The sequence below is a fragment of the Oncorhynchus clarkii genome, chromosome 27 (assembly GCF_045791955.1).
Source record: "Oncorhynchus clarkii lewisi isolate Uvic-CL-2024 chromosome 27, UVic_Ocla_1.0, whole genome shotgun sequence".
NCBI lineage: Eukaryota > Metazoa > Chordata > Actinopteri > Salmoniformes > Salmonidae > Oncorhynchus > Oncorhynchus clarkii.
In genome coordinates, this window is record NC_092173.1 from 72098 (window position 1) to 95895 (window position 23798).

General features: G+C 43.3%; 1 protein-coding gene across 1 annotated transcript; it reads left to right on the forward strand.

The window, feature by feature from the left end:
• The first annotated feature begins 4841 nt into the window (after positions 1-4841).
• Positions 4842-23494, forward strand: LOC139386314 (coagulation factor IX-like). The gene is made up of 8 exons (XM_071131835.1): positions 4842-5063; positions 5620-5786; positions 16020-16044; positions 16162-16284; positions 20008-20142; positions 21562-21827; positions 22222-22336; positions 22447-23494. Exons 1-8 carry the CDS (start codon positions 4994-4996, stop codon positions 23010-23012), a joined length of 1467 nt encoding a protein of 488 aa, XP_070987936.1. The 5' UTR covers positions 4842-4993; the 3' UTR covers positions 23013-23494.
• The last annotated feature ends 304 nt before the right edge of the window (positions 23495-23798 follow it).

The window sequence follows — 23798 nt, forward strand, 5'->3', positions numbered from 1 at the left end:
TAGCAATGACTTTTTATTCAATGATCATTATTACCTGCAGGTGGAGGGAACAGCTATGGGCAAAAAATGTGCACCTGCTTACGCCAATATATACATGGCTGAATGGGAGAGAGAGGCACTGGCCAAGTGTCCATATCAACCCACTTGTTATTACCGCTTTTTAGATGACATAATAGGAGCCTGGCCCCACGACATCCAGTTATTCACAGATTTTATAAACATTCTCAACGGTCATCATCCATCCATTAAGGTTAAATACACAATTCATCCGCAAGAAGTCAACTTCTTAGACACAACAGTTTTTTTCAGTAATAACAATCAATCACAGAAAACACTACACACTAGAGTTTACGTCAAACCAACAGACACACATGCTTTACTTCATAAACATAGTTACCATCCTAAACATACATTTAAGGGAATAATAAAATCACAAATTATACGGTTCTACAGGATATCATCTTGCAAGCAAGACCTGGATTATGCAATAAATAAATATAACCCTAACCCTAACCCTAATTTACAAATGCAAATATATATTTAACAACCCCCAAAATCCTCGGGGTACATCAAGATTATCCACAAGAACCGCACTCAGACTCTCACCAGAGACAGAGTGAGTAGACATCTATGGTGTCACATAGATAAATGCCTTATTTCTAGGGCCTCGAATTTTGCCTGACCAATTAGGATCCAGTTTTTCCAGGTCTGGTCGTGGACCGCATAACTTTGGTCTTCAACCTGACAAATTGAGGCTCATTCCGTGAATATGCTATTGTATATTACATTAAAGTGTCACGAAAAGGCACAGCTTAACCTTATCATATTCTGCAGTTGTAATTGACATGATTTGTTTGTATAGTATTTGTATCTGTCTTGTGTAAATGTTGCCGTCCTATTGCAGTCATATTATATTCTATTTATCCTGTTGACTGTTTGTACCAGGCCTTTGAGAGCATGCTGAAGTCATGGGAAGACAAGCAGAGGTGCGAGTTCCCCCGTCCGCTGTATACACAACAATGAAGCCTGCAATGTGACGATCTGAGCCAGGTTCTTTTCTGTGAAAGTTGTAATGCTCAGCCTGAAGTTGTCTGGCTACATGACGAACACGGGCTAGAATTTCTTTTCAGAAAGGAAGAATTTGACGTTAACCAATATTTCCAAACTCTAGGGGAGAAGACGAAATGTGGTGTTTATATGAATTAACCTTACAATGTGACCAAGCATATAGATGCTACAAATGCAATGTATACATCTTAAATTGTAATATGTCATTTTGTTGTGCGATTTGATGATTTGTGTTTTGGGATGAAGCCCATATGGGCTGGGCAGTGGGCACCAAATGGTGAATGACATTTGAAAAACAAATCTATCATATCTAAACAACCTACATACAGTAATCACACACATACAATGCACATTGTCCCCCTGCTTCTGTGGTTAACTAAATGCATCTGTGGTTTGTGCAGTTCAGCAGTTGGACCCTCCACAGAAGGAGCAGTTGACTGAAGCCCTCTGGGCACTGTGGCTCAGCAGTTACGTAGACTGTCAGATATACCCTGGCTCTGTCAGCTCATCGAACCTGGGGATGATGAGGTAGATCTAGATGCCATCACACAGACTATTCACACCAGCCATTAACCCCTTACATTTGTGGGAATTGGCCAATAATATGGCTAGGGCTAAATTGAAATGTTTCTTACAGAAGTGAAATATGAAAATAATCTATAACTACGGTAATTAAAAGGGAACAGTTTGGAGATAATGGGGAAATTATTAGACTAAAGGTGAGTAAGTAACAGTTCACCTGACACAAGACTGAATCCAAACATTATACTTTTGATTGTATGTGCATTTTACATTTACTGTACTTTGACACATTTTTTTATATCCAAAGTCATGTCATGGCACTTTTATGACTCAAAGAACAGTCTTCAGCTGCTTTTTGATCTCTCCCAGCTGTGCCGTTGATGAACTATAGTAATCACACTTGTAGTTGTTTTCTTTGGAACACAACCCTGCCACCCAAAATGGTCCGTTTTAAATCGCAATCTGGTCAGGTGGGCATAATTTGAAAACTTGTTCTATTGCCAACATGACTAGCTAAATTATAAAATACTATCTTACATTGTTAGCCTTTCACAAGGCAATTCAGAGAAGCAAAGAAAGGAGTCTTGAGTGCGTTCAATGCGTGGTCTGTGGCAAATCTTTGTCACAATACAGCAAGCAGCCTCATTCTATTCGGGACAACCCAGGGTATAACGCCATATCATTTTGTAACTGTACATCAAACATAGTGATCATAAACGTTTGAAACTGTTTTATGATATGGAAATGTGAAGTGCACATTTGGACTCACAGGTGTTTGGTTTGCTTGTCGGACATCAAAGCAGTACAAAGCAGACGTCTCATCTTTCGAGTCCTCACAATTTACAGCACTTCCCTCACTTAGACAACAATAAATGTGGAAAAGTTGCCCAATTAACGGGAGAGATGGGGGCCACTTCATAGTCTCACGGTGCTCAAGTTCAGAACGGCTGTCAGTCAAAACCCATACAGATCTTTGAAGTGGAGACACTGACGTCATGTACAGTATAACATGTTACTGTGCAGCCACTGTGTTCCAATTTAGGCACTTACTTTTGATAAGATAATCCCTTTATATCCCAAAAAGTCAGTTTAGTTGGCGCCATCGATTTTAGTAATCCACTCGTTCAAAATGCAGAGAAAGGAATCCAAAAATCTTATACCCCTCCACTTTGTTTCAACAAGTTAAAATACATTTCTATTTACTCTACTGATACCATAAAATGTAATCAAACTATAATATTTATTTTGGAAAGAAGTATGTTAAATAGGAAACCGATTTTATTAGGTGCGTAATCTTTTCATGGCACGCACAAACACGAATTTCCAAGACTGTCCCTCTGATAAAACTGATATTTCTTATTCATTTTTACAATCCTGAAACCTTGAACATAGACTGCTGACACCCTGTGGAAGTCATAGGAATTGCATACATGGAGCTAATTTTCAATATGACCTCTCTTTTGCATTTCTAAGAGGATGGTCTTTCTCTCAAAAAATAATTCTGGTTTGTTTCTTTGGATTTTCTCCTACTCCTCTATTGTTATATTCTCATACATTATTTTAACATTTCTACAAACCCAAGTGTTTTCTTTCCAATGGTATCAATTTTATGAATATCCTGGCTTCAGGACCTGAACAAAATTACTTTGGGCACATCATTCAGACAGGAAGTGAAAAAAGGGGCCTAGCCCTAAGAAGTTAAACCATTGATACATTTTAGAAGCTCGATAGCCAAGTCAATAAAGATGTAGAAACTAGCAATCTGCATCTCGAATGACACCCTATTCCTCATATAGTGCACTATTTTTGACTAGAGCTTCATAGGCCTCTGGTCAAGAGGTAATGCAGTGCATGGGGAATACTAGGGCTCCATAGACTATATTTCCACAGTTTCCTTCTATGACTGGATCATAGAAAAGACTGATAGTTTTTTGTGTTGAAATATGCATCTATTTATTTCTTATATGCATTGTACCGGATCTCTTGTCCCAGAGTTTGAATGTGTTTGAACCAGGATATTTCTGGAAATGATGTGGGATGCCAGGTACTGTAATATGCTCCCAAAACAGAGACTGGAAGAGGTCTGAACAACACTTATTATTTATTGTTAGGGAAAAGCCAAACTCAACCATGCCTTAAATAATCTACAAACTGCCACATATCGGGCAGGTTTCAGGGTGTGTGGAGCACGTCTCGACACTCTTCGGTGTTAAGTAGAGTTACAGTAGATCTGTGTCACATTCTTCAAACAATGAACACTGCTTTAAGATTATTCTCATCGGTGAATGTAGTTTCCCAGACCCAGATTAAGCCTACTCCTGAATTAGAAAGGCACACTTAATGGAGAATCTACCTCAGAAGTGCTTTTTAGTTCAGGAGTAGACTCAATCTGGGTCCAAGAAACAGAACGGTAATGCTTTTAGCGCCTCTAGTTTTTCCTGACCATGTTATATCCTGAAACTCAACTCGACCATAGCCGCCCCCCCCCCCCCCCCATTGGCACTTGTGTAGATCTGAGAGGATTGGATAGGAAAATCGCCAATTGCTCTTACCTATATCCTCTTAAGTCTGCACAAGTGAATAAGAGGTAGGGGGTTTATTTGGGATTCAGGGAATAGCTAGGGTATAAAAAGTAGCCCTACCGGTGTACTTCCTGGTCAAGTACCTGGGTCAGGAGAAACTCTTTGGCCAAGTCATGTTCTCTCCCGCTCAGTCTTGTGTGGATGTCAGAGTTGTGTTTTATGTTCTCATGACCATAATAATATCATTTCTCTCCTCACAACCTTTTTTCTTTTTTCTTTGCTTGTCCTGAATCGTGAACCCCTGGTCTCTATCGTTTCAGTATTCATTGATAATGTATACGTTAGAAATAATACTGAATGCTATACCTCCCTTTTCCATGTACATAAGCCTGACCCCCTGGGCTGTAATATACAGTGAAATACCACCATCCTGTAATAGATATTGTCTGTTTGATTTGGGTGTTTCTTTAGTAATTCCATTCACGTTCAAGATTGAAATTGTTTTAAAAATGTTTAGTTCATAAATTGCAGGTGAAACATTGTGCAGAGTATTCCCTGGACACAATTCAGAACTATGGCAGATACAAATGTTTTTCTCAATAAAACATTGTCTCATGATACTTTAGAATCAGACACATGAGTATGATGAGTAGTGCAAAACTGTTGAGTGACCTTGAATGCGGCCCTGGCTAGTGCCAATGATTCACTGTGTCAATATTTAGAATCTAGTTAAAGATCAATTGCTGAGCTTGTGGGGAAAAGCCACCATTTTAGCAAGACACCCATAGAAAACGGTAGGTTCTCTCTCATAACTAAAATCTAGATTAGTGAACCTAGCTGATCCCAGTTCAATCCCTTCAACTTCTACCTGGAGCGGAGAGATGTCGCAGTCTGACGGTTGGCTCCTCACAGTACTTCTGGTCTCAGTCGGTTCCCTGTGTGAAGCAAAAGGTAACCCTTCACCTTGTAGTCAGTGGAAAGTGCCCATTTATTGTACCGTATTTGCAATCTGTAATTAAACCACCTACCTCAATTCTAGCTTACTAGATACTTGATGAGTTATTTACTTTTGTGATGGGTTGATATTCTCACTCCAGTAACTTAAAATGGAACTCAGATCGGTGATATGATTAAGCAACACAACTAAAACCAGCAAATCTCTGCTCGAGGCTCTTGTCAATGGGTTACAGACATCAGTATTGTATGTGAATGCCACTTAGACACTTTTTTTTTCTTCAAAGAAGCTTACAGTACATGGGCCTACATGTATGTGATGGAGTTGAACCCACAACCCTGTCATTGTCAGCATCATGCTCTTACCAACTAAACTACACAGGACTGCAGTGTTGTGCCCACTCTGGGGTTCCCCACTCTGAAATTTCCCCTAGGTACAGATCAAGTATCAGCTTCCCCTCCCTCAATCCTAACCTTAACCATAAGTGGGGAAAATTCTAAACTGACCCAAAATCAACATTTAGGGGCAACTTCACCCTACTCTGTTGTACAGTTTTTCTGGAGCAGAGGCATGCAGTGCAGCTGCTCCGAGGGTCCCGGCGACCCAGGGCCAACTTCTTTCTTGAGGAGATGATGCCCGGCAACCTGGAGCGGGAGTGCTATGAGGAGACCTGTTCCCAGGAGGAGGCTGCCGAGATCTTCCAGACCAAGGAGAAGACGGTACTAGAACAGAAAGCTCTGGTGCAGGGAATTCGCACGAGCACCCTGGACCAGAGTTTATGAACGCTCTGTTCATACTTCGCACTAACGTGTCCTATGTCAGGATTTTGATCACATTCTGATTGTGCCCTCATCTGGACACAGTGGACCAATAATACCATGTATACACTTACTGAACCTTTATAAGATAGATAGTGATCATCTTGACTGGAAGACAAACTTAAGGTTACTTGCGTGACTCCGGTTCTCTGATATTATGAGCGCAAGTATCTCGAAGAACCAATCATATATGTCTGTCGGTGCACCACTGTTCATACTGAAGAGCCACCCGCCTGCCCTCAGATCATTCTTGAGCATACCGAACTTCCTCACACTCTTGCAAGTAGGAAAACGTGGTGAGCCGTCTCACTCATAATATCAAAGGTCCGGAGTTGCATAAGTAGCCTTTAGTTTTCTTTCAATTATTCGTTTCGATATCTCACTATTGGGATATGGCTAACTCCCGTATCGCACACGCTCTCCGAAGCCAGGTAGTCTCAACATCAAGCCTCAGAGGCCCTGTCACTAAGGACAATATGCGCCAAAGAGGGCGCAGTGACGCATCGCAAATCTCCTGCAAGGACGTTCCTTGGAACCGTGCCCACAAGAGGTAGCCATGGCTCTGGTGGAGTGAGCCTTTAGGCCCTCTGGAGGCTGTAACCCCTTGCTTTTATAGGCCAATATAATAGCTTCCACAATATGTGATAACCTTTGACAAGAGAGGGTTCTCCTCTTGCAGGACACGGTTGCTTGCGCAAAGCTTTCATCCTATCTAAGTATATGTCCAAGCCATGCACACAGGCGTTGGGCAAAACACCCAGCACTTGGAAGTCTCTCAACCTTAGTAGGCAAAGTGGTTCTACCCATCCTGAACATGACCGAGCACCCTCTGCAGAACAGGGAGAGGCACTGTCAGATAGACGCAAAGCGGTCTTCCTAGTGTTGCCTGATCAGAGAGAGAATCCTTACGCCTATGTATTCTATTTTCTGTGTTGGCACCGAACAGCTCTTTTTCAGTTGTGTCTCATTCCGTTTCCTCCCAGGATAGGGAGTAAAGCAGGTAATCATCTATGTAGGGCATAGATTCTTAGCCCCTTGTTTCTTAGGGGTGAGAAAGTTGCCTCTACACACCTGCCCGAATGGGACAGCGAGGTATTTGTAGGCTGTGTCCTGAAAAGCAAACTTCAGAAACCTGTGTGCTGGCAGGATGCTTAAGTGAAAATGAGCGTCCAACAGGCTGGACAGGTTGAGCCACAGGGCTCTCTCCCCAACCACTGCAAGGCTCATGGCAAGGCTCAACTGCCTGTTTGCAGACATCAATGAGCAAATATCTCATCTGCCATTGATGCCCTGCTAAGGGCGAAAGAGGACCGAGTGGCTTGCCTAGAGGAGGTCGGTCATACCCTCTCCATCGTCCTCTTCAAAAACGAGGTCCCTTTCCCCCCCTCCACTGGAGCCAAGCCCTGGAAAATTGGGGGAATGTCCTCGGGGTAGCCTAGCAAGATGCCAGCCCATGAGGGCTGGCTCTGCGAAGCAGTCTCCCCACTCGATTTAAGAGTAGGAGATGAACTACGTTGGGCAACTCTGCACACTCTTTGGTGGAGTGTGTTAGCAGCAAAACTTTGCAATGGATGCATGACCGGTGGTTGTTGAATGCTGCTTCTGCGTGTTCGACACCCTGCCCGAAAAATGGTCGCCGCACATAAGCATGGATGTGCCGGTGCTGGGACAGGGGCCGGGGCCTTGCTAGCAGGTTCCATGGCTCCAGAAAACAGCTAATTCGAGAACAAAGTGAAACATAAGCAGCGTTCGCCACTTGGGCTTGGTAGCCTAGCTAGTTAGCACAGTGCTAGCCAAAGCTAACCCTTTAACAATGTGAACATAGCTATCATTCACCATGTGGGCTAGTAGCCTAGCTAGTTAGGACAAAGTTAGAGCTATGTTGGTCTGATGACGAACAAAAGCATGGCTCTTGACCAATAAACAGTGACGCTAGTCGGTCTAATCAATAACGTTAGTGGGTTGAGCTAAACGAGAGCGCAAACTAGTAATTCTACCCTTCCAGGTAGAAAAAAACAGTTGGTAGGATAGCTAGCCTTGCGGTGAAGCAAATTGTTACCCAAAGTTAAAACTTTTCCTTTCGGTAAAGACTCCCAACACAAAAGATTAGAGCTGATAAATCCTGCGCTCGGTGCCGTAACCTTGACAGCGCACCTTTGAACAGTTAGAGGAAAACAGATCAAGTCATGCTGCGATGAGCTAAGTAGAACTCTTCTTTGAAGAAGAGAGGCGAAAATGATCAGAGGGCAGGCGGGTGGCTCTTTAGTATGAGGGGAAGGACTCCCTCATTCGCCACTCGACCTGTATGATTGGTTCTTCAAGCTATACTTAGGAGATTCTGGTGAATTCCAAACAGAATAATTGAAAGAGAACCACATTAGTGATGTGCGGGTCGCCTCCCGACTCTAAAGTGAAAATTTGAGTCCCGCACCCGACCCTAACAGGCAGATTGAAGATGTGCTGTACAGGTTAGGGGACTAGGTAACAGGACATAAGAAACAGAGTAGCAGCAGCTTGTATGTGAGCGGGTGTGTAGTATAAAAGTATCTGCATATAATATGTGAGTGAGCAAATTATGGACTGAGTGTTTGTGAGTGTTGCAGTGACAGTGTGTGTGAGTGTTTAAGGGCCCTGTGAGTGTGCATAGTGGTGCAAAGATTGAATAATAAAGATACAATAAAGATACAAGTTAAACTCAGATAATCCGTGTAGCTATTTTGTTAGCTATTGATCAGTCCTATTGCTGTGGGATAGAAGCTGTTCAAGAGCCTGCTGTTGTCAGACTTGATGCACCGGTACCTCTTGCTGTACGGCAGCAGAGAAAATTGTCTATGGCTTGGGTGGTTGGAGTCTGACGATTTTCCGGGCCTTCTTTTCACAACGCCTGATATAGAGGTCCTGGATCGCAGGACCTCTGTGGCACCATGCGATCAAGGGCGGTGCTATTGCCATACCAAGCAGTGATGCAGCCAGTCAATTGTACAGCTGTGGAACCTTTTCAGGATTAGACGGCCCAATGACAAACTTTTTCAACCTCCTGAGGGGGAAGAAGCACTGACAACGAGGAACTTGAAGCTGTCTACCTGCTCCACTGCCGCACCGTCAATGTGGATGGGAGCGTGCTTTGCACCCCCATTTCCTGTAGTCCATGATCAGCTCCTTGGACTTGCTTAGGTTGAGGGAGAGGTTGTTGCTCCGGCACCACACTGCCAAGTCACCGACCTCTTCTCTGTAGGCTGATTCATTGTCTCCAGTGATCAGACCTACCACCGTTGTGTCATCAGCAAACTTGATAATGGTGTTGGAGTCGTGTGTGGCCACACACTCGTGGTGAACAGGGAGTACAGGAGGGGACTAAGCACAAACCCCTGTGGGGCCTCTGTGTTAAGGGTCAGTGTGGCAGAGGTGATGTTGTTTACCCTCACCACCCGTCAAGAAGTCCAGGATCCAGTTGCAGAGGGAGCTGTTCAGACCCAGAGTCCTAAGCTTGGTGATGAGCTTGGAGGGGACGATGGCGTTGAACGCTGAGCTGAGCTGTAGTCAATGAGCATAATTCTCACATAGGTATATTCCTCTTATCTTGAGGGGTGAGGGAGTACAATTGAGATTGGGGTCGTCTATTGATCTGTTGGGCTGGTATGTAAATTGGAGTGGTTTTAGGGTGGCTGGGATGGAGGTATTGCTGCCAATACCAGCAATCCAAAGCACTTCATGATTACAGAAGTGAGTGCTACAGGGCTATAGTCATTGTGGCATGAAGCCTTAGAGTTCTTAGAAACAGAAATGATTGTGGTCATCTTAAAACATGTGGCGATTACAGACTGGAAGAGATTAAAGATGAATATATGAATATGCCTGCCAGCGGTTCTGAGAAGACGCCCTGCAATCCCGTTGGGATGCTTGGCTAGCTTCACGAGCCTGTTGCGCCTGATAGATAACCAGCAGGGTCAAATAATAAGCACAGTGATTGTAGAGGGTGCCTCAGGAGTAAATGTCAGTTGGCTTTTCATAGCCGACCATTCGGAGGTCAAGACAGCAGGTGCGGTAGAGAAAGAGAGAGTCAAAAACAGCAGGTCAGGGACAAGGTAGCACGTCCGGTGAACAGGCAGAAAAGTTGAAACTGGACCCGGTAGACTGGGGACAGCCAGAAGTCATCAGGCCAGGTAGTCCTGAGGCATGATCTTAGGGCTGGGAGAGAGAGAATTAGAGGGAGCATACTTAACACAGGACACCAGATAAGACAGGAGAATTACACAGGATATAACAGGAGAATAAACCCTAAACCTAAACCCACTCCAATTTACATACCAGCCCAACAGATCAATAGACGACCCCAATCTCAATTGTACTCCAAGCCCCCCGGCACATAGACTATTGCAACATAGATACCGGAGATTGAGACAGGGCTGGGTCGGGGGACACTGTGGCCCCTTCCGATGATACCATCAGACAGGGCCAACCAAGCAGGATATAACCCCACCCACTTTGCCAAAGCACAGCCCCCACACACACCACTAGAGGATTATCAATAGACCACCAACTTAGAACCCTGAGACAAGACTGAGTATAGCGCATAAAGATCAACTCCATCGCACGAGCCCGAAGGGGCGCAAAACCGGACAGGGAGATCACGTGTGTCTCAACCCACTCAAGCGACGCACCCCTCCCAGGGACGGCATGGATGAGCACTAGTAAGCCAGTGACTCAGCCCCGTAATAGGGTCAGACGCAGAGAATCCCAGATGGCATCCGGCCAGGCAGCGGCAGCAAGGGCAGTTCGTCGCTTCAGTGGCTTGTCGTTCACCTTCGCACCCATGGGCCACACTACACTCAATCATAGGACCTACTGAAGAGATGAGTCTTAAAGTAAAGACTTATGTCTCTCACATTTCTAGGCAGATCATTCCATAAAAATGGAGCTCTATAGGCGAAGGACCTGCCTCCAGCGGTTTGCTTACAAATTCTAGGGACAATAAGGATGCCTGCGTCTTGTGACCATGTACGGCAGGACCAAATCGGAGAGATAGGTAGGAGCAAGTCCATGTAATGCTTTGAAGGTTAGCAATAAAACCTAAATCAGCCCTAGCCTTAACGGGAAGCCAATGTAAAGAGGCTAGTACTGGAGTAATATGATCAAATGTTTTGGTTCTAGTCAGAATTCTAGCAGCCGTGTTTAGCACTATCTAAAGTATATTTAGTTCTTTATTCTGATAGCCGGAGGGTAGAGCATTGCAGTAGTCTGATCTAGAAGTGACAAAAGCATGGAATAGCTTTTCTGCATACATTTTGGACAAAACGTTTTTTGCAATGTTTCGAAGATGGAAAAAAGTTATCCTTGAAATATTCTTCATATGTTAGTCAAAAGAGCGATCAGGCTCCAGAAAAACACCAAGGTCCTTCACAGTTTTATTCGAGACAACTGTACAACCATCAAGATTCATTGTCAGATCCAACAGCAGATCTGTTATTTCTTGTTACCTAAGACCTTTCATCTCTGTTTTGTCCGAGTTTAAAAGTTTTAAAAAATTCCGCCATCCACTTCCTTATGTCTGAAACACAGGCTTCCAGGGTAGGCAATTTTGGGGCTTCACCATGTTTCATTGAAAATGTACAGCTGTGTATCGTCCGCATAGCAGTGAAAGTTGACATTGTGTTTCTGAATGATATCACCAAGAGGTAGAATATATAGTGAAAACAATAGTGGTCCTAAAACGGAACCTTGAGGAACACTGAAACATACAATTGATATGTCAGAGGACAAACCATCCACAGAGACAAACTGATATCTTTCCGACCGATATCTAAACTAGGTAAGAACTTGTCCGTGTAGACCAATTAGGCCTTCTAATCTCTCTAAAAGAATGTGGCGATCGACATTGTCAAAAGCAGCACCAAGGTCGAGGAGCATGAGGACAGATGCAGAGCCATTAAAAGGTAATTTACCACCTTGACGTGTGGTAAATACAGGTATTTAGAACCTGTTGTATTTGGCGCATGTGACAAATAAAATTTGATTTTATTTGATTTTGAGTTGATTTTTCCATTTTCCGGGTCAAATTTTCCGGGTCAATATGCTTTATTCTGACACTTTTACACATCCGGTGGATAGGGAGCCATTAATTATGTTCAACATAGGAGGGCCAAGCACAGGAAGTAGCTCTTTCAGTAGTTTAGTTGGAATATGGTCCTATATGCATCTTGACAGTTTAGAGGCCATGACTATTTTAATGAATGTGTCAAGAGTTACAGGATATAAAAACCTTGAGTGTCTACATTGATTATTGGTCCTGGCAGTTCTGTGCAGACTCAGAACAACTGTGATTTGGAGAAATACGCAGATTCAAAGGGGAGTCCGTAATTTGCTTTCTAATGATCATGATCTTTTATTTGAAAAAGTTTATGAATTTATCACCGCTGAAGTGAAAGCTACCCTCTCTTGTTGAATGCTGCTATTTAGTTAGCTTTGCAACAGTATCAAAAGTCAATTTTGGATTGTTCTTATTCTCCTCAATTTGATTGGAAAAATAGGATGATCGAGCAGCACTATTTCTATCAAATCAAAACTGCAATTTGAATTCAAACCAAAAGTATGCTAGACATTTATAGAATAAACCATATCTAGTTTTATGTTTCTGTGACAATCAATTAATTAGTTATTGATTTTTACCATTTTAAATGGCTTTGGGCGAATTTTTGAATGTCTGAATATGAAACCAACTTTACCTGCGCTGATTAAAGTAATTTAATGTCGAGCTAAATAATATATATTTCAGAGGTTTAACAAAGGAACAGAAAGGAACAATATAAACCAGTACTTTTTGGGGGGTTAGAACTGGTTCAGAACTTTAGAACTTTGGTCAGAACCGTGTAAAACAATAAAAAAAAATAATGGAACGAAACGACCCCTGGTTATAACTGATCAATAAAAAATGAATACAATTCTAGTCAGGATAGCCAGAACATGTTAAATTTGGTTTGGTGTCTCTAGCTTGAACAGTTAATAGTTACTGTTGGTTAGTTATTTGATGCTAATTTGTGCTAATGAATAACACATTTTGTTCAAAGGTTTTATAGTTGGTCTTGTAGTTTAATCAAGGAGTAGGACCATTTTGAATTGCAACCACTGTATTCCTATGGTTCTCATTCAAACCTGCCGGGGCAGCAAACTTTTGTAATTTATACTTGAATAACTTTTTAAAAATGGATTCATATATAGTGGGGTGGCAGGGTAGCCTAGTGGTTAGAGTGTTGGACTAGCAACCAGCAAGGTTGCAAGTTCAAACCCCCGAGCTGTTGTTCTGCCCCTGAACAGTTAACCCACTGTTCTTAGGCCGTCATTGACAATAAAAATTTGTTCTTAACTGACTTGCCAAGTTAAATAAAGGTAAAAAACATTATTAATGATGGAGTTGGAGTCGTGCCTGGTCGTGCAGTCATGAGTGAACAGGGAGTACAGGAGGGGACTGAGCATGCACCACTGAGGGGCCCCTGTGTTGTGGATCAGCGTAGCGGATGTGTTGTTACCTATTCTTACCACCTGGGGGCGGCCGGTCAGGAAGACAAGAATCCAGTTGCAGTGTTTAGTCCCAGTGTCCTTAGCTTTGAGGGAACTATAGTGTTGAACACTGAGCTGTCATCAATGAATAGCATTCTCACATAGGTGTTCCTTTTGTCCAGGTGGGAAAAGGCAATGTGGAGTGCAATAGAGATTGCATCAGCTGTGGATCTGTTGGGGCGGTATGCAAATTGGAGTGGGTCTAGGGTTCCTGGGATGTGATATTGATGCCATAACCAGCCTTTCAAACCCCTTCATGGCTGCAGACGTGAGTGCAATCGTTTAGGCAGGTTACCTTAGTGTTCTTGAGCACAGGGACTATGGTGGTCTGCTTAAAACATGTTGGCATTGCAGACTTGGACAGGGAGAGGTTGAAAATGTCAGTGAAGACACTTTCCAGTTGGTCAGCGCATGCTCGCAGTACACGTCCTGGTAATCCGTCTAGCCCTGCGGCCTTATGAATGTTGACCTGTTTAAAGGTCTTACTTACATCAGCTGCGGAGAGTGTGATCACACAGTCTTCCGGAATAGCTGGTGCTCTCATGCATGTTTCAGTATCATTTGCCTCGAAGTGAGCATAGAAGTAGTTTAGCATGGTCTGGTAGGCTCGTGTCACTGGGAAGCTCTCGGCTGTGCTTCCCTTTGTAGTCTGTAATGGTTTGCAAGCCCTGCCACATCTGACGAGCGTCAGAGCCGGTGTAGTGTGATTCAATCTTAGTCCTGTACTGATGCTTTGCCTGTTTGATGATTCATCGAGAGCATAGTGGAATTTCTTATAAGCATCCGGGTTAGTCCCGCTCCTTGAAAGCGGGACTCCAACTCTACCCTTTAGCCCATGGTTTCTGTTTGGGGTATGTACGTACAGTCACTGTGGGGACAGCGTCATCAATGCACTTATTGATGAAGCCAGTGACTGATTGGTGTACTCCTCAATGCCATCGGAAGAATCCCGGAACATATTCCAGTCTGTGCTAGCAAAAGAGTCCTGTAGCTTAGCATCTGCATCATCTGACCACTTCCTTATTGAGATAAGCAGGACGTACCAGTGACTTAGTTAGAAATCAGGAGGATAGAGTTATGGTCAGATTTGCCAGATGGAGGGTGTATGCGTCTCTGTGTGTGGAGTAAAGGTGGTCTAGAGTTTTTTTCCCTCTGGTTGCGCATTTAACATGCTGGTGTAAAGAGGTAAAACGGTTTTACTTTTCCCTGCATTAAAGTCCCCTGGCTACTAGGAGTGCCTCCTCTGGATGAGCATTTTCTTGTCTGCTTATGGCCTTATACAGCTCTTTGAGGGTCGTCTTAATGCCAGAATCGGTTTGTGGTGGTAAATAGACATCTACGAAAAATACAGACTCTCTTGTTAAATAGTGTGGTCTACAGCTTATCATGAGATACTTTACCTCAGGCGAGCAAAACCTTGAGACTTCCTTAATATTAGATTTCGTGCATCAGCTGTTATTTACAAATAGACACAGACTGCCACCCCTGGTCTTACCGGAGGCAGCTGGTTCTGTCTTGCCGATGGATCGAAAACCAAGCCAGCTGTAGGTTATCCATGTCGTTGTTCAGCCACGACTCGGTGAAACAAAAGATAGCACAACAGTTAATGTTCCGTTGGTCCTGATATCCAGAAGAGAGGCAGAAATATTATGTACAAAACAAGTTACAAAAAACGCAAAAAAACACAGAATAGCACAATTGGTTAGGAGCCCGTGAAACGGCAGCAATCTCCTCCAGTACCGACCACTGTTGCTGGACTTTCCTCAGTCAGTCATCGAAGTGAGAAAGCCTCTTTCAATAGAGCATTAGTTAGAGCAACTAGGTAGTTATGACTTTGTGTTAACTGAAAAGATAGCTAGCATAGCTATCTATGCTACCTGTCCTCACAGTCATGACGTTCATGTTGCTTCATATTCTTTTAGAATCCATCAATAAAACATCAAAGATTTTAGCTACAATTTTTTCTCCTATCTCTGACTGTAGCTAGCTATATCTTCATCAGATGCTGAGGCGATCCAGCAAGCTGGCCAAGTGCACCATTCAAAGCAAGCCTAACAGAAACAAGGGTTTACTAGCATTGTGAACTGACCAATCAGCTACAGTAGCAGACTGAGGGCAGTTTTCCTTTCCACTAAAGCGATTCTGCGAATTCAGCATAAGTTCCATCCCCATTAGTTTACAACAAGGGTACGCAGAGAAATGTGCGTGGAATTTTGGGAAGGTGAGCAACGAGAACACTGCAGTTGAAAAATGTCAAATTGCTAATTTGTTCAAGCGTGTTGGAGTGAAGCCTTGTCAAGAGGCTTAAGCGCTTATAGCAGATAACAAATTATGAAATAAAACCTCAATGTAGCCTATAGATATGAACTGCACAGGAATTCTACATTTTTTATGCAATGCTTTCTCTTTATTCACCCACCCGCCTCGCAGCAGGTGATGAGTCAACCCACGCATCACTAAACCACATGTTAAAGCAAGGTGTAACCGGGCCTTAAATGACAAGGATAGTCAGAGGAGTAGGCTCATAAAGCTCAAAAGAACATTCAAACTGACTGTATCCCTTTTGGTCTTCTCTTACAGATGGAGTTTTGGTATAAATATAAGAGTGAGTATGGTATTGCTTCATTAGATTATTTTCAGTTATTTAAAAAACTGCATCAAAAATCCACAGTCACTTAAAAGGAACGCTTGTGATGAGATGTCTTTATGAATTGTGAATTAGATCGGAATCCTTGCCACTACAACCCATGTAAGAATGGAGGAATCTGCACAATCGATCGGGATGGATACCTATCTGACACCTGTCTGTGTCCCCCACGCTACGATGGGAAAACCTGTGCAATAGGTATAGTTTTACTCAATCATAATAGGGGTGGGAAGGGTTGGAAACTTTCCGGAAGTTAAGCCCTGGAATTTGGGGAATTTTGCTTAAATTCATCAAAAAAGTTAGCTTATAACAGTGAATGTTTTTTGTTGGATACACATAAGGCAAATCTAGGTCTTGTGGCATATTTTGGTTAAACTATCCCCAATTCAATGGAATTTGCAACCCTCTGCATGCACATGTACAGCTGATTCTCAAGATCTTGCACACTAATGAGCCCACACTACTACACTGTCTGAGCAAAGGACTACATGCTTTCTTATACGTTTTGATTACAATACTGGGTGGGGTGAAAATATTTTATGAAATACATGATTTTTTGTTAACTAGTAAATAGTAGCCTACAGCAAAGTGTGTTTAAATAATTTTTTACTTGTTCTGCTAGTTAGTTTTTGCTACCATGTGGGTTTTTAGGTTGCTTGAGCCTGCTAACTGAGTGTTAATTCACCTGTTTCCATACATGTTTCATTTTAAAACATGTATCTTACAAAAGAGTTGTTTAATCTAATTGCTTAACTATTTATCTGTACATGGAATTGTATTTGGTTATTTTTTGTGAATTTTACCCCTTTTTTCTCCCCAATTTTGTGGTATCCAATTGTTAGTAGCTACTATCTGAGATGACGGTTGAAAGTCATGCGTCCTCCGATACACAACCCAACTGCTTCTTAACACAGCGCGCATCCAACCCGGAAGCCAGCCGCACCAGTGTTTCGGAGGAAACGCTGTGCACCTGGCAACCTTGGTTAGCGTGCACTGTGCCCGGCCTGCCGGTGTGTGATGAGACAAGGATATCCCTACCGGCCAAACCCTCCCTAACCCGGACGACAATTGTGCGTCACCCCACGGACCTCCCAGTCGCAGCCGGTTACGACAGAGCCTGGGCGCGAACACAGAGTCTCTGGAGGCACAGCTGGCGCTGCAGTACAGCGCCCTTAAACACTGCGCTACCCGGGATGCCTATTTGGATATTTTTTTCTTTACCGAAAAATGCCACGGGCACCATCTGATGTGTGGAGACATTTCACTGCAGCTAATGTAGAAGGAAAAGCGGTGTACATTTGCAAATACTGTGCCAAATCATATGTGAAGAATGCATTAAAGATGCAGAATCATCTGGCCAAGTGCATAAAGATCCCTCAACACTCACAACCTCTGACAAAAGTTCCTCTACTTCTATTCGAGGTGAAAATTATGAATCAGACACCTTATCGATATGCAACAGCTCATGGAATCAGAAGTTTATTTTGACTCAATGGAGGAACGTAGTCAGAGAAATGCTGATGAATGTCTTGCTCGAGCTGTGTAATGCAACTGGTTCACCTCAGGTGCTCACAGGCAATGTCTATTGGAAGAGATTTCTGAATGTTCTTTTCCCAGCATACACCCCTCCTTCAACCATGCTTTATCCAAAAATGTAATGGATGCAGAGTTCAAGTGAAGATCAAGCAAATCATAGAGAAAGCAGACTGTATGGAAATCATCTCTGACGGGTGGTCGAATGTTTGTGGGCAAGGAATAATTAACTACATCATCTCCCACCCCTTAACCAGTATTCTACAAGAGCACAGACACAAGGGACAACAGACACACCGGTCTCTACATTTGCTGAAGGCAGTCATCAATGACCTTGGACCACAGAAGGTATTTGCACTGGTGACAAACAATGTCAGTTCTGGTCCTTGTTTGGGAACACACACACATGAAGGCTGCTTGGTCTAGTGGAGGAGTCCTACCCTCACATCATACCCATTGGCTGTGCTGCTCATATGCATTGAATCTGCTCCTAAAGGACATCATGGCACTGAAAACAATGGATACACTCTACAAGAGAGCCAAGGAAATGGTTATCAAGTTATAGCAGCAATCTACCTCACCAAGCAAAGTGAGAAGAATAAGAGCACCACATTGAAGCTGCCCAGCAACACCCATTGGGGTGGTGTTTGACAGTCTCCTGGAGGGGTCGCTCCAAGAAATGGCCATATCAGTCTGCCGACATGGACATCAAGAGGATCCTCCTGGATTATGTATTTTGGGAGAGTGTGGTAAGCAGCCTGAAACCTATAGCAGTAGCCATTGCACAGATTGAGGGAGACAATGCCATCCTGTCTTATGTTCAGACTCTGCTTGCAGATGTAAGAGAAGAAATCTGTACTGTCCTATCCACTTCACTGTTGCTCCAAGCAATGTCGTGCCAACATATTTGGGGCGGCAGATAGCCTAGTGGTTAGAGCGTTAGACTTGTAACCAAAAGGTTGCAAGATCGAATCCAGAATTGTTTTGCCCCTGAACAAGGCAGTTAACCCACTGTTCCTAGGCTGTCATTTAAAATAAGCTGACTTGCCTAGTTCAATAAAGGTAAAAATAAAATCTCATCAGTTGGAAGGGACTTTGTGGATCTGAGGCTCTTTCCCGTTACCTCCATAATCCCACCAACATCAGTCGCCTCAGAGCGCAACTGGTCCTTGTTTGGGAACACACAAATTTGAGGCTTTTTGAGCCTGACAACGAGCCATCCTCAACAAGGTTGGACAGTGAAGATGGGGCCTCAGTGTTCAAGAGGTGGACATTAAGTTCAATCCAGGGAGAAGACATGGAAGCCTAAGAGGAAGACAACCAAAGCTTTAGTTTCTAGACTATCATTTTACCGATGTATTTTGAAAACATTTTTGGGAGATGTAATGGATCATTGGGGATCATTGTTGTTCAGTGAAATCATTGCATGTGAAGAGTCAACTAATTTAATTAAAGTTCAATTCGTAACTAAATTGTTATTTTATTTCTATTGTAAGGATTTAATCATTTTCAATTATGTCTACTTAAGTAGAAAGGTTTGTTTCGGTTTCCATATGATAAATATAACTAATGCAAAAAACATACATTTAAACGGTATTAACATTAATTTGCATATATTTCCATTAATTCCCACCTCTGAATACTCCCCAAAATGTGCAACCATCATAATACATCTGTGTTTTCCTGTAATGATAGTCTAGAAACTAAAGCTATAGACCTATAAAAACTCTCACTTCCTGAGTTACAGGACCCTGGCCCTCCCAGTCATAGCCTGGAATCCACACTGAGTATTGCTCTGCTACAGTACTGGTGCCGTTCACACTGGAGAGTCCACAACAGAGGAAGCTGGTGGGAGGATCTATAGGAGGCTGGAATGGAATAAATGGAATGGTATTGGTATTTGGTATTTGACTCAGTTCCATTTATTCCATTCCAGTCATTACAATGAACCGGTCCTTTTATTTAACCATAGCGCCTCCCACCAGCCTCCTCTGGTCGACAACCATTGTGCGACACGGCAGATTCTTTTGTGAATGTGACTTCACCGCATCCACTTACAACAGTTGTTGGAAAACCACTTGCAGAACTTACTTTACATTCACATTTTACTCACATACAGTTCTAAGGGAAAACCGACGTATTAAACAATAGAATTGTGATGTCTAATAAAAAACATAGCTAGCAAACTAATTACTGTACTTATAGGAAATATTTATAGGCTATTTTTGATTGACACTGTAGGACCCCTTCAGGTTTCAAATGACCACCTTAAAAGACAGCTAAATGCCTGCTCAATAAAATACAATTAAGGAGTCAATTCTATTCTACTCTTCTAATACCATAAACTTGTATTTTTGTTGACCTTTGAACCTTGCTCTGTTCCTCCAGAGGTGTTTGAGTGCCAGTTTAAAAATGGAGGTTGTCTGCATTACTGCACCAACCAGGAGCGCACCACAGGGGTCCAGTGCAGCTGTGCAGAGGGTTATCAGTTAGATGAGGATGGCAAGACCTGCTCTGAAACAGGTAGACTAAGCACTGAAAAGCATACAGTGCCAGTCAAAAGTTTGGACACACCTACTCATTCAAGGGTTATTTATTTATGTTTTACTATTTTCTACATTGTAGAATAATAGTGAAGACATCAAAACTATGAAATAACATATGGAATCATGTTGTAAGTGTTAAATCTATTTTCTATTTTAGATTCTTCAAAGTAGCCACCATTTGAATTGATGACAGCTTTGCACACTCTTGGCATTCTTCTCAACCAGCTTCATGAGGAATTATTTTCCAACAGTCTTCCAACATATCCTGAGCACTTGCTTCTCATTCACTCTGCAGTCCAACTCATCCCAATTCGGTTGAGGTTGGGTGTTTGTGGAAGCCAGGTCATCTAATGCAGCACTCCACTCTCCTTGGTTAAATAGCCCTTACACAGCCTGGAGGTGTTGTCAAGTGTTGTCAAGTGTTGTCAAGTTGAAAAACAATTGATAGTCCCACTAAGCACAAACCAGATGGGATGGCGTATCACTGCAGAATGCTGAGTTAGCCATGCTGGTTAAGTGTGCCTTGAATTCTAAATAAATCAGACGGTGTCGGGGTGCTTTTCTGGTGACACTGTCACACCTCCTCCTCCATGCTTCAAAGTGGGAACCACACTTGCAGAGATCATCCGTTCACCTACTCTGCGTCTCAAAGCCACAGCAGTTGGAAACAAAAATCTCAAATTTGGACTCATCAGACCAAAGGACAGGTTTCCACCAATCGAATGTCCATTGCTTGTGTTTCTTGGCACAAGCAAGTCTCTTATTATTGGTGTCCTTTGGTAGTGGTTTCTTTGCAGCAAATTGACGATGAACACCTGATTCACGCAGTCTCCTCTGAACAGTTGATATTGAGATGTCTTTTACTTGAACTCTGTGAAGCATTTATCTAGAGGTGGAGTTAACTTATCCTCTGCAGCAGAGGAAACTCTGGGTCGTCCTTTCCTGTGGCGGTCCTCATGAGAGCCGGTTTCATCATAGCGCTTGATGGTTTTTGCGACTGCACTCGAAGTTCTTGAAATGTTCATGACTTTAAGACATGAAGTCAGTCAATGATAGACTATTGTTTCTCTTTGCTTATTTGAGTTGGTCTTTTACCAAATAGGGCCATCTTCTGTATACCACCCCTGCCCTTGTCACAACACAACTGATTGGCTCAAACGCATTGATGACAGAAATTCCACAAATGAACATTTAACAAGGCACACATGCTGAGTGTACAAAGCTGTCAAGGAAAATATATTTTGATTTGTTCAATACTTTTTTGGTTACTACGTGTCATTTCATAGTTGACGTCTTCACTATTATTTTACAATATAGAAGATAGTAAAAAGAAAACCCCCTGAATGAGTAGGTGTCAAGTCAATGTGATGGTTATACTGTACATTGTCATTGCCAGTGGCGTTCCCTTGTGGGAAGAAGCAGAGTGAGGCTTCGCTGGGCCGCTCTCTACTGGACGAGTCCGTGCCCTTCACCCCGACCTTCCGCCACTCTGACATGAACCTCACCATCACCACGGAGGGGGAAAGGAACTCGACCTCCACCCTACTTGCGATTAACTCAACCCAGCCAGGGGAGAACAGCACCGAGTACATGGAGGACGTTAATGAAGACACCCGGATAGTAGGAGGGCAGCTGGAGAGGCAGGGAGGAAGCCCATGGCAGGTAGGCCTACAACACACAGGGCTAAGTGGTGGTAAGCAGGGTCATGTTCAGTAGGCACAAATTGGAAGAAACAGTCCAGAACAAAGTGAAATGGTGGAGGGGGGAGTAAGTGTACTGGAGGCAGCGGCTTTAAAAACTGCATTGTCGTGGTCTAAGAAACATATTGCAGAAATGTAGAAAATTGTAAAAGTGAGGCCCCTGAATAAGTCCAATGAGTAAGTTTTTGTATCTGGTTACAAGGCGGTTTTCTATGGCGTGTCCTACTGACAGAACCATGGAAGGCGTCAGTGGCACTGCAGGCACTAATCTCATAAATCATAGGGCATGTAGTGTATGATAATAGTGTTTGTGGCATACCCCTAATACTAGTCCTACCTGTTCCATGACCCTGCAGGTCATGCTCTGTAGGGAGGATGGATATGGCTTCTGTGGGGGAACTCTGATCAGTCAGCGCTGGGTGGTCAGTTCCGCACACTGCATGCATAAAACCCCTGACCATGTGACTATCGGTGAGACTATGTGATCCCGTGTTTAGAAGTAACTGTTGAATGCTCCAGCAGTTTGAATGTCGATCATGATGATCCACTGTGCCTGTTTAAACTGTCTGTCTGATTTACAGGGGACTATGACAAGCAGCGTCCCGACCCAGATGAGCAGAAGATTAAGGTGGCCAAGGTCGTCGTCCACCCTCACTTCCACGACTACACCTTCGATAGCGACATTGCTCTAGTCTACCTCTCTTCCCCCGTGGTGCTGAGCCCTGTGGCGGTACCCGCCTGCCTCCCCAATGGTCAGCTGGCCAGCCATCTCCAGCGGGAGGATGTGAGGGGCATGGTCACAGGCTGGGGCGCCACACAGTACCTGGGGCACTCCTCACGCTTCCTGAGGAAAGTCACTCTGCCCGTGGTCGACCAGCAGAAGTGCATCGGCTCCACGGAGCAGGTCATCACAGACAACATGTTCTGCGCGGGCTACCTGGAGGCCAGCTTGGATGCCTGCAGTGGGGACAGTGGGGGTCCCTTTGTGGTCAACTACCGCGGTACCTGGTTCCTCACAGGGGTGGTGAGCTGGGGGGAGAAGTGTACCACCAAGGGGAAGTATGGCATCTACACCCGGCTAGGGAACTACCTGCACTGGATACAAGATACTATAGAAAGGCAGGTGCATAACAGTACACATAAATGAGGTGCAGCTCAGAGACGATCCCAATTCATTCCCTACCCCTTGACCCTTCAATGATTGCAGCTCTGATCATCTGAAGGGTCTGGATAGGTGCAAGCAGTTTAGTGGTGACCTTTACTATATTGCTGACACACCTGCAAAGATCGAAGGGTTGGGGGACAAGGGTAAGGCCCAAATTGGGAGCGCTGATGATGAATTCCAAGTCAAACCCTAGCCCCAACAAGGTATTAGTAATACAGTAATAGCTTGTAATTGACCTCTGAGGGAATTTTAGGATACATCCAATCCTTTCAGATTTACAGAAATGCCTGAGTGCATTATGAAATATAAATTGCACCTGGGGTGAGTTCAGGAGAATACAATGCAACAATGTGTTTAGATAAATGCATTTTGAAGACCGGATTTTCTGTCATGATGTAAAATTGGGAATCATGTCAGCTCAATTCATTGCATTATTCTGACTGTTTTAAATTCACTGAACATGACCCTGGTGCTTCAGTTACCTTATTTCATTTGATTGTGAATAACATAATTTACACACAAACTGTGCACATTATTAACCAGGTAAGATTTAGTTCTGAGAGCACTTGATCAGTTTCACCGCCCAATTTAATTTTTTTCCCCCCAAAGTAATACAAAGCTTCACATTTTAGGGCTGTTAAATGGAGTTTGTTGGAGTGTTTCGTGAAAGTACATAAGTTGCCACTAGCAATGAGTAGTTTGAATTATTTCAAACTACTTGTTTTGCATTAAAGTGATAGTTCACTCCAATCAATGTATCATGTTTTT

What these genes read in the sequence shown, in the direction of transcription:
- LOC139386314 (XM_071131835.1), top strand. Translation starts at nt 4,994, where the DNA reads ATGTCGCAGTCTGACGGTTGGCTCCTCACAGTACTTCTGGTCTCAGTC. An exon ending in TGGGAAAACCTGTGCAATAG is followed by an intron (nt 16,285 to 20,007) that starts GTATAGTTTTAC and finishes CTGTTCCTCCAG; the next exon opens with AGGTGTTTGAGTGCCAGTTT. An exon ending in AGGGAGGAAGCCCATGGCAG is followed by an intron (nt 21,828 to 22,221) that starts GTAGGCCTACAA and finishes ATGACCCTGCAG; the next exon opens with GTCATGCTCTGTAGGGAGGA.